This window comes from Eubalaena glacialis, chromosome 5 (genome assembly GCF_028564815.1).
Source record: "Eubalaena glacialis isolate mEubGla1 chromosome 5, mEubGla1.1.hap2.+ XY, whole genome shotgun sequence".
NCBI classification, from domain to species: domain Eukaryota; kingdom Metazoa; phylum Chordata; class Mammalia; order Artiodactyla; family Balaenidae; genus Eubalaena; species Eubalaena glacialis.
Window position 1 is genome coordinate 112,375,726 of NC_083720.1, and position 20,109 is coordinate 112,395,834.

At 36.6% G+C, this 20,109-nt stretch overlaps 1 protein-coding gene across 2 annotated transcripts; it reads left to right on the forward strand.

Annotated features, from left to right (window-relative positions):
* Window positions 1-3,161: 3,161 nt before the first annotated feature.
* FGG (fibrinogen gamma chain) lies at window positions 3,162-11,419 on the forward strand. Of its 2 annotated transcripts, XM_061191586.1 has the most exons (10): window positions 3,162-3,468; window positions 3,570-3,614; window positions 3,809-3,992; window positions 4,104-4,197; window positions 5,747-5,877; window positions 6,178-6,311; window positions 7,229-7,413; window positions 8,864-9,141; window positions 10,513-10,682; window positions 11,206-11,419. In XM_061191586.1, exons 1-10 carry the CDS (start codon window positions 3,391-3,393, stop codon window positions 11,218-11,220), a joined length of 1,314 nt encoding a protein of 437 aa, XP_061047569.1. In that variant the 5' UTR covers window positions 3,162-3,390; the 3' UTR covers window positions 11,221-11,419. The 2 variants fall into 2 exon arrangements, with proteins under 2 accessions (XP_061047569.1, XP_061047568.1); XM_061191585.1 differs by lacking the exon at window positions 11,206-11,419 and having other exon boundaries at window positions 3,163-3,468; window positions 10,513-10,916.
* The last annotated feature ends 8,690 nt before the right edge of the window (window positions 11,420-20,109 follow it).

A 20,109-nucleotide genomic window follows, 5' to 3' on the forward strand; every position in this document is an offset into this window, starting at 1 on the left:
AGAAATGAAATTGAGATTTTTGTAGTGAGGTGGATGGACCTAGAGACTGTCATGCAGAGTGAAGTAAGTCAGAAAGATAAAAACAAATACTGTATGCTAACACATATATATGGAATCTAAAAAAAAAAAAAAAAGGTTCTGAAGAACCTAGGGGCAGGACAGGAATAAAGATGCAGACGTAGAGAATGGACTTGAGGACACAGGGAGGGGGAAGGGTAAGCTGGGATGAAGTGAGAGAGTGGCCTGGACATATATACACTACCAAATGTAAAATAGATAGCTAGTGAGAAGCAGCCTCATAGCACATGGAGATCAGCTTGGTGCTTTGTGTCCACCTAGAGGGGTGGGATAGGGAGGGTGTGAGGGAGATGCAAGAGGGAGAAGATATGGGGATATATGTTTATGTAAAGCTGATTCACTTTGTTATACAGCAGAAACTAACACACCATTGCAAAGCAATTATACTCCAATAAAGATGTTAAAAAGAAAAAAAAAGAATCAGACTGCCAATGCAGGGGACACGGGTTTGAGCCCTGGTCCAGGAAGATCCCACATGCTGCGGAGCAACTAAGCCCGTGTGCCACAACTACAGAGTCTGAGCTCTAGAGCCTGCAAGCCACAACTAATGAGCCCTCGTGCCACAACTACTGAAGCCCGTGTGCCTAGAGCCAGTGCTCTGCAACACTGCAGAGAGAAGCCACTTCAATGAGAAGACTGCACACCACAGTGAAGAGTAGCCCCCACTCACCACAACTAGAGAAAGCCCGTGCGCAGCAACGAAGACCCAATGCAGCCAAAAATAAATAAATAAAATGAATAAATTTATTAAAAAAAAAGAAATGACAGTGAGAAAATAGTTTTAATAATAAGCTTCAACAACTGATGAGATGAATAAACAAGGAGGATGACTGTGAGGCTTTAATTGGCTGGTGGTTGGTGATGTGATTGGCAATGATTGGTAAGTCAGAGAGGGTAACTGTTAAGGAGGAAGGAAAAGGCAACAAATCTGGTTTTGATGTACTCATTTTGTTATAATAATTAGGGATTATTTACTGAGTAGGAACATTTATCTTTGTTTCAAGTCAAAACAAGTATTCCTTTGTAAAGATTTAGGATTAAACATTGAAGTATTAGTATTTCTTTCAATTTAGATGTATTTCTCCCACTAAATATTTAATAAAAATTTGCAGTAAGCTTGCTTTCAGAGAATGAAATGAGGGATATTAAAAGTAGGGGTAATGATACTGCATAATTGTCAATTATCACTAGGAGATGATGATAAACATGTTGTCCCAATATACAAGGAAGCTCTAGGGGCAGAGTGAAAAGGACAGCTCCCACTTAATATTTCATTTTGCGCCCTTTCCTTCAGTTATGCTCCCAGTCACATATATGGGACGTGGATTTTCCTAGCCCCTGGCTCCTATAGCCAGGGTTTCCTCTGTGGTAACAGATGGAGCCTCAGAGAAAACAAAGTAGGCTCCTGACTTGTTTCCCCTCTGCGGCAGGTGTGGTGCCCCACCAGCTGGTGCTTCCAGGCAGAGGGAGGAGTTGAGCTCAAAAGCTCACTACACTGTCGGTGGGAATGTATTGATAAATTGGTGCAGTCACAGTGGAGAACAGTATGGAGATTCCTTAAGAAACTAAAAATAGAGCTACCATATGATCCTGCAATCCCAATCCTGGGCATATATCTGGAGAAAACCATAATTCGAAAGGATGTATGCCCTCCAATGTTCATTGCAGCACTATTTACAGTAGCCAAGACATAGAAGCAACCTAAGTGTCTATCAACAGATGAATGGATAAAGAAGCTGTGTGGTATCTACACAATGGAATATTACTCAGCCATAAAAAAATGAAATAATGCCATTTGCAGCAACATAGGTGGACCTAGAGATTATCATACTAAGTGAAGTAAGTTAGACAGAGAAAGACGAATATCATATGGTATCACGTTTGTGTGGAATCTAAAAAAATGGTACAAATGAACTTATTTACAAAGCAGAAATAGACTCAAAGACATAGAAAACAAACTTATGGTTACCAAAGGGGATGGGGTGGGGGAAAGATAAATTAGGAGTTTGGGATTAACATATACACACTACTATATGTAAAATAGATAACGAATAAGGACCTACTGTATAGCATAGGGAGCTATATTCAATATCTTGTAATAACCTGTAATGAGAAAAGAATCTGAAAAAGTGTATATATATATACACACACACATATGTGTGTGTATATATATATATATATATATACACACACATATATATATAACTGAATTACTTTGCTGTACACCTGAAACTAAGACAACATTGTCAATTAACTATACTTCAATAAAAAAAAAAAGGTTAAAAAAATAAAAGAAATAAAATGAGGGGGGGGAATGTGTCCTTAGGCTACCATCTGGGAAAAAAAGCCCACTGCAAACTGAGAGCCTATGAAAATAGTCAATAGATAGGTGAAGGGGGTCCAAAGTTACAGACTTCCAGCTATAAAATAAGTCCAGGGAATATAATGTACAGTGCGGGGATTATAGTTAATAGTACCGTATTGCATATTTGAAAGTTGCTAAGAGGGTAGATCTTAAAAGTTCTCATCACACACACAAAAAAAGTTTTTTGTAACTATGTGTGCTGACAGATGTTAACTAGACTTATTGTGGTGATCGTTTCATAATATATACGAATATCAAATCATGTTGCACAGTTGAAACTAATATAATGTTATATGTTAATTATACTTCAATTAAAAAAAAAAAAGAAAGAAAATGGCCAACACAGTGGGGCAGGAATACATTTCCAGTGTCATTCATTCCTGGCAAGAGTGACGTGCTGAGACCTGGTGGAAGGCAAAGCCTCTACCTGCCATAGGCACAGGTTAAAAGTAATGATGTTCCTTCATCGCAGGTCTAAGAAAGGACTTGCGGTAATTTGGGGTATTTGGGTTATGGTACCAGGCTCCGTCTTAAGGTTGGGGCGGTTTGTTCTGGCCGAGGTCAGCTGTGTGTTTGTTCTCTCCGCCTGTACTGGAAGCTGTTGCAACACGCAGCCTCCCCGGCCCCCTCACTCCTCATCGCAACGGCTAATGCTTCACTAGCCTTTGCAGAAGAGTTGGCTTCTCAGGAGAAGGGTTCAGCTGGGCCAGAAAGGAGGAGCTTAGACCTGTGTGCAAAACCTGGGAACCTGACTAAACATTAGTCCGGGGCCAGGATGAGGACAAAGAGACTGGAAAGACATCCCGCCCCCCTGGTAAGAAAGCCCCGTGATCAGCTCCAGCCCCTGGCGGTCCTGCCATCCTCGGAGCTTAAATAAAGGGACAATTGGAGCAGAGATGTCACAGTTCTGACCCTTCAGGCTTGGACCACCGGGCACCCCTGACACCATGAGTTGGTCCTCGCACCCCCGGAGTTTAATCCTCTGCTTCTACACTCTTTCATTGCTCTCTTCAACATGCCTGGCAGTAAGTGTGCTGTTTACAAAACGTATTTGTTTTAAACGGAAAGCTTAAAAATAAGAAAATATACAATAAACTAGTGAAATGTCTGTATTTTCCTCCTCTAGTATATTGCTACCCGAGACAACTGCTGCATCTTAGATGAAAGATTTGTAAGTAGTTTTTATGTTTCTCGCTGTGTTTGCACTGGACGTGGGCAGAGAAATAAAAGAAATTCTCTCTCAAATATCATTTGGCAGTTTAGACTTTTTTTTTAAAACGTAGTCTAGGTTTTACCTATTTTGATTAGTAGATCTTATGTAGCTTTTTATCAGGATTTTTAATCACTCTATTATTGTATTTTCAGGGTAGTTATTGCCCAACTACCTGTGGAATTGCAGATTTCCTGTCTACTTACCAAACCAGTGTAGACAAGGATCTACAGAATTTGGAAGGAATCTTACGTCAAGTTGAGAACAAGACATCAGAAGCCAGAGAGTTGGTCAAAGCAATCCAGATCAGCTACCGCTCTGATGGACTAGCAAAGCCAAGTGAGAATCTAACCACCACTGACTGAGAACTTCATCTGTGAAGTTCTTTTGCTGTTATTTCAGTGGTTCTGTTTGTTTACGTATTTTTATGTCTCTGATCCCATGTTACAGGTGGGATAGAGAGTGCTACCAAGATTTCCAAGAAAATGTTGGAAGAAATTATGAAATACGAAACATTGATTTCAACACATGAATCAACAGTTCGGTAAGAATTTTTTGTTTCAATTTGCTCTCCAAACACTGAGCTAGTGTTTACTCAATATTCCAAGCTTCAGTAGAAGAAATCTTTTTATTTTTTTCTACTTGTAATATCTAATTGACATGATGCCTGACCATCTTGAACACAGTGGAGATAGGAGTATTTAGGCAATATGAGTTGTATTGGATTGTAATTGCTTTTTAATAATGATGTGGAAAAAAAATAATCATGTGGGAGAAAGATGTTTTAGGTGTCTTCAAATGCTTTATGACCGTATTTACCAAAATGTTTCCCCTCACCCCCATTTGTCTTACAAGGTAAATTCAAACTGATGGGAATATGGGTGTTGAAAATAAAATTCTTTTTATAAGAATGTCAACAAATGTGTGGTGAGGAATTTGTAAGCAGAGACATAGGAAGGATCTTGGCTGCAAAAGTAAATTATATTGAAGGCAGAGCAGAAAAAATGTGTTTTAAGAGATAAGTGTAACAAACATTGTAAAGCTACCTGTTGATCATGGAACCTGCAATTACGTATTCTCCTCCCTTCTCTCGAAAGTAAAATGTCTCTGTTAACAACTTCCCAGGGACTCGTAGACTTTCTGAACATAGGGTATCAGATACAGTTTTAGTTTCTTCCTCAATTTTTTTCCTAAATTGTTCTCAAATTAGTATAAGAAATTGAGATAAATGGTGGCTGAGGAAAAGTGGCCCAGGAGGGATTTATCCTCTTTTTGATATCAGAGGGCTATTATTATTATTGTTATTGTGATATTATTAGCATTATGATTTGCATTATTATTGCCCATCATTGAAGTTGAAGGAGACTACAGTGCAGAAATTTTCTAAGGCGCAGTAGAGAAAAACGTGGTCAAATAGTTTGTCTATCCTGTACCTCAAAGAAAGAGATGACAGTCTATGCACTATAGATAGTTTTCTATCATTTCTGAATATGTACAAGCAACCCTGTGAGAAACAACAAAAGGAAGAGTTTTCACTTCCCCCAGCCTTTTTCTGAAGCTATGTAAATAGAAACATTAAGAAGAAAGGGAAAATGTCTGTTATTTTATTTTAGGTAAGGTAGTGCCCCAGATACTTTTCCTATGTAAGTTATAAGATTGAAGTCCACAAACAGATCCTCAGTAAATCCACAAGTGAAAAGGAATAATGCTTCAGCACATGTGAATTTTGGAACAGGGCCTTTCCTTCCCTAAGAATATTGTCCCAAGAATAATCACCAGATGGTCTTCCTATTAATCAGGCTCATCACTTGTGTACATCATTATCTGCTGCCCTTTATGCAAAAGATAAAATTCAGAAAGGCCACTTAACAATGATACTGTTTATTGGCAAGGACCTTGTTATTTTCTTTTCCAAAAAGCTTAGAATTTTAATTCACCTCAATTTATTTATTAACAGCATTTTACACTTTTTCCAAGAATGGAGTAATTTATCAGGAAATAATTCTTGAGAAAATAAGGTGGTATTTTTAAAAGAATATACAAAACTATTCCTCTAAAAGGAATACTCTGTTGTCTTATTATTTTGCTTGTAGATTTTTGCAGGAAATATATAATTCAAATAATCAAAAAATCATTAACCTGAAACAGAAAGTGGTCCAGCTGGAAGCAAAGTGTCAGGAACCTTGTCAAGATACAGTGAAAATACATGATACAACTGGGAAAGGTAAGTGAAAGTTTTATATTGGGATTAAGTTCATCAAAGCAAATATAAAAAGTAAAGGAGATTGTATGTATTGGAATGTATACAAATACATTGGAAAATGTCTAGCTATTAAATCTAAACAGTCTGCTTAGACTTTTCTTGAGTGGCTGAAAAAAATACTTTGAAAGGAATAATCATGTGAGAAGTAAGAAAATACTTCTCAGGAAATGAATAGTTTACGACATGTTAAAAATTTCATTTTCAAGACTGGAACAGTCTTACCTGGATTTCAAACCACCACAAAAATTTCTTCTTTTTCAGATTGTCAAGACATTGCCAATAAGGGGGCCAGAGAGAGTGGGCTTTACTTTATCAAACCTCTGAAAGCTAAGCAGCAGTTCTTAGTCTACTGTGAAATTGATGGGTCTGGAAATGGATGGACTGTGTTTCAGAAGGTATTTTTTCCCACATCGTGTGTATTTAATAGACACCTAATTGTTCTGCTATATGCCCGATACGTTTCCAAGCACCTTGTGAACATTAACTCAATTAACACTAACAACTTCCCTTTGCGGTAGTTTTTGCCTTCTTATCCCTATTTACAGAGGAGGAAACAGGCACAAGAGGCTGAGTATCAATAACTTGCCCAAAGTCACATAACTAATAAGTAACAGAGAAAGGATATAGTCTGGTTTCAGTCTGTGCTGTGACTCTCTACTATGCTGGCCCTGCTGTTGTAGATTCATGATGGCACATAATCACAATATCATAGTGACAAAGAACTCGAAGAGACCTCTCTTGACAGGTACATCAAGACCTAGGGCTGCGCATCACAAGAAGATGATGTCGCCCAGAGGATACACTTAGGCTGTTCCAAGACCAGGACCCTCTATTGCCTTTGCCAGCCCCAGGCACCCACTGCAAATCCTCTTGCATTCTGTTTACCTTTGACCACTGTTACAACTAATCCTGAAGGGGCCACTCAGAGCCAGTGAGTGATGGGAGCTCTGGCTGGTAGACACAGATTGAGCAATAGGTTGACCTTTCTACCATCAGTACAAGAATCAGCAACATCAAGCTGGTGTTCTGGAGTCTTCTAGGAGTCTTTTTAAAACTACTACTAGTTTATAATTTATCATGTGCCAGTTGCTCTTTAAGACTTTTACATTCTCTGGTGTAATCCCTGCAACAACCCTAAGAAGTAAGCATCATTATTCCTACTTGATAGGTGAGAAAACTGAAGCAGCTAGCCCAGGGTCACTTAGTAAATGATGAAATCATATCCTCCATATTTTGGACAAAATGTTTATAATTTTTTTTATGTGCACTGATAATCCACTCTCTCCTTTTGCCCGTGCAATTCTGTAATTAGAGGCTTGATGGCAGTGTGGATTTCAAGAAAAACTGGATTCAATATAAAGAAGGGTTTGGACATCTGTCTCCTACTGGAAACACAGAATTTTGGCTGGGAAATGAGAAGATTCATTTGATAAGCACACAGTCTACCATCCCATATGTATTAAGAGTGCAGTTGGAGGACTGGAATGGCAGAACCAGGTACTATTAGAAAGGACTTTTAACTTTTTGCCATAGAGACAGTCTGGAGTATGCACTTTCCACCTCTCAACAGAACAGTGAGGAAGACAGTCTGACAGATGTGAAGAGCACATCCAACTATGTTCCCCAGAAGTCAGTTTGGTTCTTGGGCAGTCCAAGATGCTAGGTCCTATTTAGGCAGGATCTAAGTGTTCTGGTACAATCCACTTACCCTGGAACCATACAAAATAATAGCTAGTATTTCCTGAGCATTTAATATGTACCATAAATTGAACATGGAATTATAATTTAATCGAATCCAAATAACTGTTTCATGAGGCAAGAACTACTATTAACCCCATTTTACAGATTAACATTTCCACGGTCGCATCACTGGTATATGATAAAGGTTGGATTTAAACTCAGGTAGTTTAACTCTACAACCCATCCTCTTAGTGATTATCCTTGTTGAAGAGTGAATCTAGCTTCTTCAGATTTCCCAGTGCTTTAATGACCATTCAGTCAGTCAAATCCAGGAGCTACTTTAAAATGAAACCAGCTGGCTTCTTTGGTGAGCTAGAGCTGTCTGGGCACTTTGAGTGTTGTATGCCTAATTAAAATTCAAAACAATATCCAGCCCTCTTGTTAGGTCTATGGCATGATGAAATATAGTCTGTGCCCAAATACGTATTTTTACTTTTTTAAGTTTTTAACCAGAAAGTATAATACCATAGTCAGTAGACCTCCTATGAGAACATCTCCTATATCCCAAGTCCTAGAGATCAGGGAAGATAAATGTTTTCTGGAAATCTCTGTTCATGCACCAAAGCCCATTCTTCCCTGCACTCCATAGAATTCTGGCCCTCATTCACAACTTTTTTCCAGGGGAGAATCTCTCTCTGATCCTATAGCTCATGTTTTGTGGGCCATACAGGGAACTTCTTTTATGTGATGCTTGAGGAAGCCCTCCTTCTTGTCACTGCCACACTGCCTTGGGAAAGAAAAACCCCTTTAGGACTTCACACTTTAGATGGTATGAGTGGCTAATGGAACTGTAGCTCCTTCAAGTTTGCTGCATTGTCACTCACTGTCAGAAAGTTAATGTGTTTTATGAGAACTGTGTGTACATGCTACATACTGAGATAAAAGTGGAAAATATGAAATTAGTCAGGTTCATCCACATATCTGGGTTGGATATTAGGATCCTATAGGCAAAAAGCATTCAGATGGCTGAAATTTTTAGTCTTCCTGGGACTAGAAGCCTTCCTTGAAGGCTTCTAGACCCATCCTGAGTGGTGCTAGCTCCCACATCCATTTTCCCTTGCCAGATTTGCAGAAAATTTTATTCAATGAGCACATTTCAGATTAAGAAGCAAAGTTAGAAGTTCCAAACAATTGTCCTATGAAAGAGAGAACTTCTGAGATGCCTTCTGAGGCTCAGGGTCTAAGGTCTTTATTCCCTTCTTTGTAGTACTGCAGACTATGCTACATTCAGGGTAACAGGTGAAAGCGACAAATACCGCATGACATATGCCTACTTCATTGGTGGAGATGCTGGAGATGCGTTTGATGGCTACGATTTTGGCGAGGATACTAGTGACAAGTTTTTCACATCCCACAATGGCATGCAGTTCAGTACCTGGGACAATGACAATGATAAGTTTGAAGGCAACTGTGCTGAACAGGATGGATCTGGTTGGTGGATGAACAAATGTCATGCTGGCCACCTCAATGGAATTTATTACCAAGGTATGGCTTTCTTCCTTAGATGCATGAATTTGTGCATAGTCTATATTTTTATAAAAGGTAATAAATAAATATAAGGAAATGAATAAAGATATTGAGAGCTTATTATATAGTTCTTTATTTTAAACCAGAATTGAATACTGCTAGCTTATACCTGAAATTGGTCCTTCTACAAGAAATCCAACTGCTGCAAACTATGCAGTGGTATTCATCGTGCCTCCATCAGAGTTAATACTTTGGGTTATGGTGTCTCCTCTAGGCTTACCATATATATGATCTGGATGGACTAACATTACCATGTTTATGCTTGTTAACACAGTAGCCTGGTTCAGCTTCCCATGAGCTATGTGTCAGATAGATCCAGTAAGCAGTGAGTAGGTGTCTGGAGGAATTAAGCAAAGAGCAGGGATGTATTGGTGAGGGCAGATGTCCATGAAAGCTTAAGAGGAGAGGAGTCCAGCCTGAGGAGTGTAGACACTTATTTTAGGACAAGAGGAGGGCAAGCTGTAGTTTGCTCTAAGACTGAAGTAGTTCTGAGCATTGGTTTTACTTACTGACAAACTATTGTAACTACCCAACAGGTATGCATGGGGAAACCCTCATCCATTAAAATGAGCAATCTTCCCTCCTTAGGGCACTGTTCTAGCCAAGAGGTGACTTGGAATCCTCTTAAAAACTACTTAAACTTACCTTTTGGTTTTCACAATGTTTTTTTTGAAACCTAACTTAGCTTTGCACCAACAAACCATGTGATTAGAAGAAGCTCTCAGGGAAGCTGCCTGATCCATATGATCCAGAGTAGCCATGTTGATATCTTGTGGTACCCTCCAGTACTAGACTCCGACAATCCCTTACAAAATCACATGAAATCTAGTGTCCAGGAACGAGGTGAAGGCACTTCAGCCTAGCCTCCACTTTATAATGGAGATGTAAAATAACATTCCAGAACCGCTTTCTAGAGCTCCTCGTATTTTCCAGTAAAATTGTGTTTTTCAGATGACCTGAGATCATCTGATGAGGAATTATGACCTGTTTTCAGAAAGTTGGTCCATAATAGCTGAATCCAGGATGGCTAAACTTAGGGAGAGAGACCAATTGGGGAAATTTGGGGTTCTAAGCCTGTTAGCAGTGAATACATTTAAAGTATGGATGTGACCAGAAAGCACAACACAGCTGTAAGTGTTTGTTTAATAATAAGTTTATGTCAATTGTAAATGGAGAATTTAGGAGTCTTTAAGGATATTTTCAGTTAGGAGATAACACTATAAAATCTGATGTATATGACAATGGACTTCATAATAGACAGTTCTTTATAGACTTTCTGAGGGGAAGAGATTCAAGAGCAGTGATATGTGCATCTACAATTTGTTTTAGGTGGCACTTACTCAAAAACATCTACTCCTAATGGTTATGATAATGGCATTATTTGGGCCACTTGGAAATCCCGGTGGTATTCAATGAAGAAAACCACCATGAAATTAATCCCATATAACAGAATCGCCATTGGAGAAGGACAGCAGCACCACCTTGGGGGAGCCAAACAGGTCAGACCAGAACACCATGTTGAAATAGAATATGACTAAGTCATTTTACCCTGAGGATTAGCTGTTCACTTCTATTAACCCACAAAGTTTCAGAAACTTTTATGAAATTTTCTTCCCATTTTCTCTTACTGTATTTATTAATTTTAAGTCTTTTATTAAGAATAGTTAGCCTTGAATGGCAATTAAAACTCACTTTGGACTGTATTCCCAAATTACTGAATGCAGAATTATTTAAAATTTGTTTATTTAATGAGATAATAATATTTTAGCTTATTTCCTAAATATGTAATAAAATCATTGTGATAGTTTGCATTTTAATGATCACACATCATTGTGTCTTGGTGGTTTTTTAAATTATTTCTTAAATATTTTAGTATATACTAATATAATAGGAGCAAACTCTAGCATTTCAAATGACTAAATATTTTTTCCATATTTATTACCCCTAAATCATTCATATTTAATTATTCTTTTAAATGGATATAATTATATCTTTTTAATATATTTTTTGCTTTGGTCATAGGCTGGAGACGTATAAAAGACCATTTCAAAAGTGATTTACTTATGAAATGACTCTATCTAAAAAGAAAAATATAATATTTTTCCAATGCGACAGTGGACTTGCAAAGCCTCACTTCATTTTAAGAGTAAAAAGAACCCATGTTGAAAACTCCACTAAGAATTATGCTGGTTGTAATTTATCTACACACCATTTCAATAAACATTTTGTTTCCTAAGACTAGATACATGGTACATTCTATTGACCATTAAAAACCATCACTTTCCTTCAATTTAATAATTACAGTTGGACAATCATCAGTAGTTGCTCAGTGTTCACTTTATGCTAAACATTGTACCTGACTCTTGGGAAGTTATGAAGGAAATAGAAATCATGGCTTTTGCCCTCCAGGGGTTATAAGACAAATACAGAAAAATACAGTAACCCAAAATGACAAAATTTGGTATAAAAACATAAATACATGTCACAATCACATAACTCAGGTTCATAGTACCTCAGTGCAGCTGGAGACATTAGGCTGTTTGGGGATTCTCCCAGCAAATCCTTTTAGCTCCGGGCTCCTGTGGCCATATGTGGGCACTTGGAGAGGATTACAACTCAGAACAGAGAGCTCCAGGGAACAATCTGCTCAGCCCCTCACTGCTGAACAAGTTGAGCAGAATGAAGCCATTATTGCAGTAGCCAGAGATCAGGAATCGCCAACTTTCTGTAAGGAATAGCTGCATTTACATTAGTTGGCATAAAGTTGAACATGAAAAATAATTGACTAATTTTATGGGGTCGTGGGGGGAGATCTGGTTGTTCTGAAGTCCTGAGCATTGGCTTTGGATTCTCTTCCTTTTCACAATTTCTTTCCTAATTCTTTCGCTTCCTTGTTTTCATAAGTCCTGATTTTAAAAGCATCCTATTGAGGAGATAAAAACCAGTAAGTCAACTTCTAGGTATACAGCCAAATACTTGTGAGGCTTTGGGAAAATAGGAACATTGATTCATTGTCTGTAGCACTCATTCATTCATGTATGCATGAGGCATTCATTCAACTAACATTTATTGACTTCCTTCATTGTACTAGCCCCTGTGCTGGGTATATAGCACATAGTAGCATCCTCCTTTCTCCCAGTACTGTTCCATTCCATCCAGTTCTCAAGTTCCAAAAAACCAGCAATAAGTCTTCCTTATTCCTCCCTCCCCATATCCTCAAGCCTGTCAAATCCACCTCCTAAATATTTATTATATTCATTTACTTCTCTATGCCAACTGCCACCATTCTAGCTGGGATATATATCTCTTGCCAGGATAATGGCAAATGCCTCCTTCCTGTTTTCCATCTTGCTTCCAGCCTTACCTGTTCCCACCTCATCATGCTCCAAACCGTTTCTAAATTCAGCATGCATATAGTCTACCCTTTGAGAATCTATAAAATCCTTTGGGTGAGCAATTTGGTCATAGACAGGATGAGTTATGTAAATATTCATAAGTTTAAATGAAATAATATCACTCTAGTGATTTATCTCAAGAAAATTATTTTTGAAAAAGAAAATAGCTCTATATAGAAATATAGATAATATTTAAATATTAAATAAATATTTAATAGCAGTGGGAAATTTAGAAAATATTTAACAGTGGAAAAATGGACAAGCAAGGTGGTTTATTAGTACAATGGAAGAGAATGCAATGATTACATAATAAGTATAATATCTCTGTATGAGCATAGAAACATTTACTAAGTAATATGTGAAATTTTAAGATGAAAAACAATTCTACAATGATAAGTATGTAAAAGTATATATGCATATACTTTTGAACAAAATGTAATCTTGACATACATGCATTATTTGTACATATTTGTTCTCCCCAATCGATTTATAAAATTTAATAAAAATACTAAACAAAATAAATATAAACAAGTCCAAAAGTTTCTGATTTTTCCCATGATCACTTTTCCAATGCTTCTTCTAAAATATCAATTATAACATTCTTTCAAAAACATTTTGGAGGCCCCTGTTTTTGTGGGTGTCCAGAGTACATATATGTTGGGTAATTCAGGATTGATTAGTGGGAAGGGGCTTCTAACTTTCTCCTTCTATACCTCTGCATTGTTTGATTTGTTATAATGAGTACGTTATTAGTTTTGTAGTTAATTTAAAACCCAATTAGGTAGAGATAAAAAGGTGAGTTTCAAATTTTTACTTGTTTAGTTATTAATATTCAATGGTGAACATTGAAGGGTTATAGCTTAAGAAATGAAGCAAGATATATACTTCCACACTCAATTGGATCGTGTCTCCACAAATAAAATAGAAATGAAAGGATTATCTTGACAAATCAACTTTTAAAAATTTACTTTTAAGTGAAATAAAGAGTTTGGAGCCTCCTAGCGACAGATTACTTTTCTGCACAGCTCAAATCACAGATACCTATTACCCAACGCTTCCCTTCACTTTCCGGGTGCACAAAACTCAGGTCACTGCAAAATAGGGCGGCTAAGTACAAAACAGATGTGCATGGTCACACACTTTGAAAAACCCACAGAGGGAAGTTTCCAAAAAGGAGGGTACTGGTACAGATGCACCGATACTATGACTTCAGGTCATGAACTACAGGGCAGAGTTCTTTAATCAGCAGACAGGAACAGTCATTTATTGGACAATATCAAGATTTTTAAATATACCTCTGAAGTGCTATAGCTTTTTTTCATTTCTTTGTTATGTTTAGTAGTTTGGCTTTAAAGATCATGTTTCAGATTTGTGGGTAGGCTGAAAGTGAGCGGGAAGTGAAAACGTGTAAGTATAGACAGCATATTTGAGAACTTACAAGGTCTAAAATTCTTAACTCTGAACAGTATAAACTAAGCCAAGTTATACATAGTATGTATCTTTGTAGATATAAATTCAGAAGATCGAAGTGAAAAACAAAATACACATTTAACCCTGGGGAAAATTAATCTACTGATGATTTCTTATCAGTTTGATGTAGCTCAGAAAGAATGGGGAAAAAAAGAGTTAAAGATAATAAGATGAGTTAAAGTAGATGGAAAATACTAAGTTGATGATAAAGAGACCAAGAGTGTGGGAAAGACTGTTTCATATACATTTTCTGTGTGTGTGTGTGTGTGTGTGTGTGTGTGTGTGTCCCAGAGACAGAAGTTAAATTAGTCATACTTCTGGCACACCATTCACATTCATCTGTGCTGGGTCACTCTGATTCTTCCCTTTAATTCCTTAATAATCAAACATTGTATTAGATTTGATGCATGTTTATTTGTACATATTCTTATAAATCATGGGTATTTCTCAGAATGCTGATCCACAAATTTTTTGTTAGTCAGCATTATAAGTAAAAAAATTGAGAATTAGCATGTAGAAACATTTTTCCTATATTATGTATGTGATGATTGTATTTATTCAAATGTAATTATATGTCTTTGGAATCTAATAATAAAAAAATTGACCTGTATTTTTGCTTTTTTACATTTTATTTTACTAGAAATTATTTTTATTGCATTTTATAAGCTAATAAGTCTGTGACTGATTAGAAATTTAATAAAACTGGTCCTTTAGAACAAACACTTTGAGAAACACTACTAAGGTCTTCATTGTATTTATTACTTTTTCCATTCAGCACCGTTAAGATCTCCCCACAATCTGAGTATTTTGTAACTTCCTGTGATCTCCTTTTGAACTGAAGACTTAAAAAGTGAATATTATTTGGCTCCAAAGCTTGTGCTTTTTAAAACTGTATTTTTAATTAACATCTAAGTTCATTTCATTATGGTCAAAGAACATAATTTTGATGATACTGATTCTTGAGAGACAGTTCACAAATTACTTTGGGACATAGGAATTATCAGAGAATTAATTAGCCCCATAAAAGTGTACATAAATCATAACCACTCTCCAATAATGATCTGCATCCAAGAAGAGTGTTAATTTTTTTTTTCCTTTAAGAAGGAAAAGGAACTAAAGAGAGATAGTGATTGGCCTTGTAAACATGAGCTTTGGCCCAAATGGCCTTGTAGCCATGGCCCGTTATGAGCATCGATAATAGGTTTGACCACTGACTTGTAGAACACACCTTTGTAGCAGGTTTGAAAGCCTTTTGGGAAGGCTGGCTGGTGAAATTTCAAGCTCTTATTCATCTCAGTTTCATTGGGAAATATTTGAAAGTCCAAAAGGATAAATTCAGATCATGACATTTAATCAGGTCTTCAACTGGCCCAAAACTGTCTTTTCCAAATCCCAAATCCAGTATTCTTGACCCTCTCTCCCATTTCCCCGATCTTCACCCAGGTTTGCTTCTGCTGGTAACTTAAAAGCATGAAGTAACCTGAGGTAGATGGGAATCCTTCCTAAATAAATCTGAATGTTGACTCTCCCTAAATAAACAGAGTAGGGCAGATTCCATTCTGTGACGAAAGTGGCCTCTTTCGAACCCTCAGGGACAAATAGGTAAAGTGTGACTTAGAAAAAAAATGATCTAACATTTAAGAGACCTTGGACTGGAAATGTTTTCCTTCCTAAATCACTCTTTTTGTATCACAAAGCTATGGGAAGGGTCAAATGAGATCACATATGAAATTGCTCCAGAGACAAAAACAAAACTGAATTGTTTTTTGCTGTTAAGATTGGTATTGCTGCATGAGATTTGAATCTAATGTCAGTTGAGTTTGGAAACATAATTTTAAAACTTTAATTTTTTGGCTTTTATATTTTAATAAATTTTAAATTTCAGAATACATTTTAATTTGCAGAAAAGAAGTTACAGAGTTCCCTACCCCTGTCACCCAGTTCCTCTAATGTTAACATCTGACATTACCATGGCTCATTTGTCAAAACTTAAGAAACCAACCCTAGTAGTCACTCTTTTCTAACTTCCATGCTTTATTCAGATTTCATCAGTTTTTACACTAATGTCCTTTTTCTGTTCCAGGATCCCATCCAGGATACATTACATTTAGTTGTCATATCTCCTTAGTCAGCTTTGGTAACAATTTCTTAGTCTTTCCCTGTTGTTCATGAACTTGACTGTTTAGAGTATATTCTGGTGGACTGGTCAAGTATGTGTAAAATGTCCCTCAATTTGGGTTTCTGTTCTGTGATGCTCAATAATTTTTTGTTGAATTTTATCTAAGCAAAATTTTACCAAAATGCCTTCTTTAAATTGCCTTGGTTTTACTATAGAATGGTCTGTTAAAAATAGGTTTCAAGAAGAATCACAGAGAATTAAATGGATCTTGATAATTAAATTACCCCATAATTTTCACATAATTCCTTGCTGTGGAAAGTCTAAATACCTCACAGATACTATTTCCCCAGATCTCAATGCATCCCTATTAAATAAATACCAACTGATAGATCATGTTTGCTAATCTTTAATAGAAGAACCACAATGAAATCGACAGTGTGCCAAATTAAATGGATTTAAGCTGTATGACGGTGGAATGAATTCATGTTGTTGATATTAATACATCACTTGATTATTCATCTGCATAATGGTTTTACTTTTCAAGAAAGGATTTATACTTTAATACACATTCAACAAAGAATTTGATAATTCCAGTAAAATTTAGCAAAGCACATTATAAGTAAAATTAATTTATCTTGAAAAATGAATTATTTAATTGATAATGCAGTTAAAAACCAAAGAAATAAAGCAGTGGCAAAAACTCAAGGACCTCACCTTCACCTCTCTTTCTCTCACACACACTCATCCCACATACATACATACATACATACATCACACACACACATAACGACTTAGTGGAAATGATTAAAAGTGCTTAAGTAAAAGACCATGAAAATCATGCATAAAAACAAAAAAGAGAATGATCATTCTATTGTTGGAACATTACAGAATTTAATTCCAAAAATGTTAAAAAATTATTCAATTAAATGGCTACTCATCTGGGAACAGTTTAATTACAAGAAATAAAGTAGATTTCTTTCCTGAATAAAGAGATTAAAGAGAAATACAATGTGATAGAATCAAGAACCATCAAGAAAAACTCTTTTTTTCCTTCCTTACTTTCGTAAGTGTAGTTCAGAATTATTTCTGTGTATTTAAGGAAATTCCCAACTTCTTTCTACAGCTGTAACTTCCAGGAAAACCATCTGCCGTCAGAGTACTGATGAGTTCTGAAAGTAAAAGTCCCATTAGTTCATCGATCATCATACTATCCCATTCACCTTTCACAGTAAGCAGATTGGTTAAAAACAAATTTCTGCAATACTCTTGAAATGCAGGAGACAAGGAGAGAAAATAATATACACAAAGCTAAGGAGCCTTGCCAGTGTTTTCCAGTAAATCCTTTATAGATCCGTCACTGCTGTCCAAACCTGAGGCAGAGGCCCTGAAAGAGTAGTATAAGGGCCAGAACCTCCTATATTTTTATAATTCAGGCATTTCAAAATTTAGAAATTAATTGTGGTACTTTCCAGTTGTACACTTAATATTATTTTAACAAAATATTTCCTGTCAAGGTACCATTACCTTCTTGTTATTAGGAGAATAATAAATTTATAGATTCATACAGATTTTTATGCTAAAAGACTTACAATTAGTATTTTTTCAAAAGCATCTTTCATTTTTAGACTTGAATTAAATCTGATATTTTAAGGAACATTTTACACAAAATGTGACAGAAAACAATGCAGAAACGATATTTCAGCCTCTACTCTGTGCTCTAAAAGTACTTTGAACTTACCTCACGGAATTTGTTTCATTGTTTTATATCAGCTTAAACCATATGAAATTGCAGACATTCATCATTTTGATCTACAAAAATGGCAATTTTGTATGGTTTAACTTCTTAGCTGCACATGTATTTATTTGCTCCCCAACTGTAAGCAACTTGAACGTACAAGGCTATACATTATTTGCCTTTCTATCTCAAGAACACGGCATGCAGGACTGACAAATAGTAGACATACAATAAATGTTTGTTATATTCAAACAAATGAATAAGTAAGTGAACTGGCCTCAGAATTCAATACATTTAAAATAAACTGGTAAAGAAAGGGATGTTCTTTTACTTTCCTGGGATGTAGCCCCCAGAAAGACAAACACCCCATTCAAAAGAAAGCTGAGGGTTGTTTTATTTTATTTTGTTTTGCTTGTATTTTAAAGTTATGTTTACACAGTGGCAAATATTTAAACGACTGGCTATGTATTTTACTCTCATGTATAAATTTTGGTGCGTAGATACAGTTTAAAAGTGAAACATAATTACAGCTATAGAATTTCTATTCTTTTGACATACACTATACATCATACAAATAAAATCTATTCCAGTGCTGCCCAATGTGATGGCATAACAAATATGTGAATCCCTGAGTTTAAATACTTATAATTTGTGAGAAATTATATTAATTTCAAAGGATAAATGAATGAAACATTCCTCTCATTAGAGCTAAGGAAAATAGGATATAGTCATCTGTGGGAAAAATGCAATACACAGTGGTTTTGGTCTCAGAAACTGGAAATTTCTTAATTTCTTCCCACTTTTACACTTGTAAAGTTATCCTTATTGTCACATGATTTTAAACAATGATACTCCTATATATTGTACAACACAGGAATATAGCCAATATTTTATAATAAGTGTAAATGAATTATAATCTTTAAAAATTGTGAATCACTATGTTGTATACCTGAAACTTATATAATATTGTTCATCAACTATACCTCAATAAAAAAATGATATTCCTTGCATTATTTGTTGCCTATTCACCTGCACGGCTTTCTGTCTAAACAAAACCTACTTCTCCATAGCTGATAATAAGGCTTGCTTGTGAGGTAAAGAGCCCAGCCTGGTGCTCATTCCTGCAGTGCTAGGCCCAAAGAGAGCCCCAAAGGTGCCTGGTTAGGGAATTGTGGCACTGGAGAGATAACATAGGAACTTTCAATTTAGGGGCATTGGAACATTCTAGGGACCATTTCTGGAGCTTGTAATGTGTATATCGAACATGTTACATAGCCTCACATTTTATGTAATCCTCACAACAACACTGCAAGATAAATATTGTCATCTCTACACTGCAAGATAATTATTGTCATCTCTATCCTACAGATAAGCAAGCTGGTTCAGAGAATTTTGTTTGTCCATGTCACTCAGCTAAGATGCAGATCTCACTCTCTACAAAGCCCACTGTCCTTCCACCACACTGTGCTGCCACTGTGACAGCCTTCCATCACTCCAACAAATACTTACTGGTACTTACCCTATGCCTGGCATTGTACTAGACAGTGTGCCTCGGCTTCAGGAAGCTTAGTGTGGAAGAGACAAAAAATAAACAAATACTTTCCCATATATACTGTCCAGTAGTGATAAAGTAAAATGAGTGAAAACCAACTCAGGTTAAAAGAATAGCATGTGAGGGTGGCTGCCCTTCAGGTAGGGTGGTCAAAGGAGGCATTTCTGAAGAGGTGCTATCTGAGCAGAACCCTGGATGAAGTAAGGGAGTGAGACATGCAGATACTTGAAGGAGCCATGGAACAGCAAGGATGGTGCCACAGGTGGTACCTTGGAAAAGCCCAGACATGGCACCAGAGTGCTGGCATTCAGTCACACTGGTTTCTGTTAACTTACTTTCAATCAGATTATGTCCAACCAAGTCACCTGAAGCTCACCAGATTACTGTCTGGGAACTTCTTCCATATACCATGTTTACTCCTAAGAAAGGCACTTCCTGTGGGCAGAGGAAAACATCTGGGGAAGTCAGTCTCAGATCCTATACATTCCTGGCATTTTGCTAGCTCAACCACTGTGGACAAGTGTAACCCAGCTTTCCATGGAGTCATTGCCCTTCATAACCTGGATAAGACTCTAGGGTTCTCTCTGAGCTCCGAAGCTGCTTCAAAAAAGCCACATCAGAAGTGAGCTTGATCAGACAAAGAACCTTCCATGGA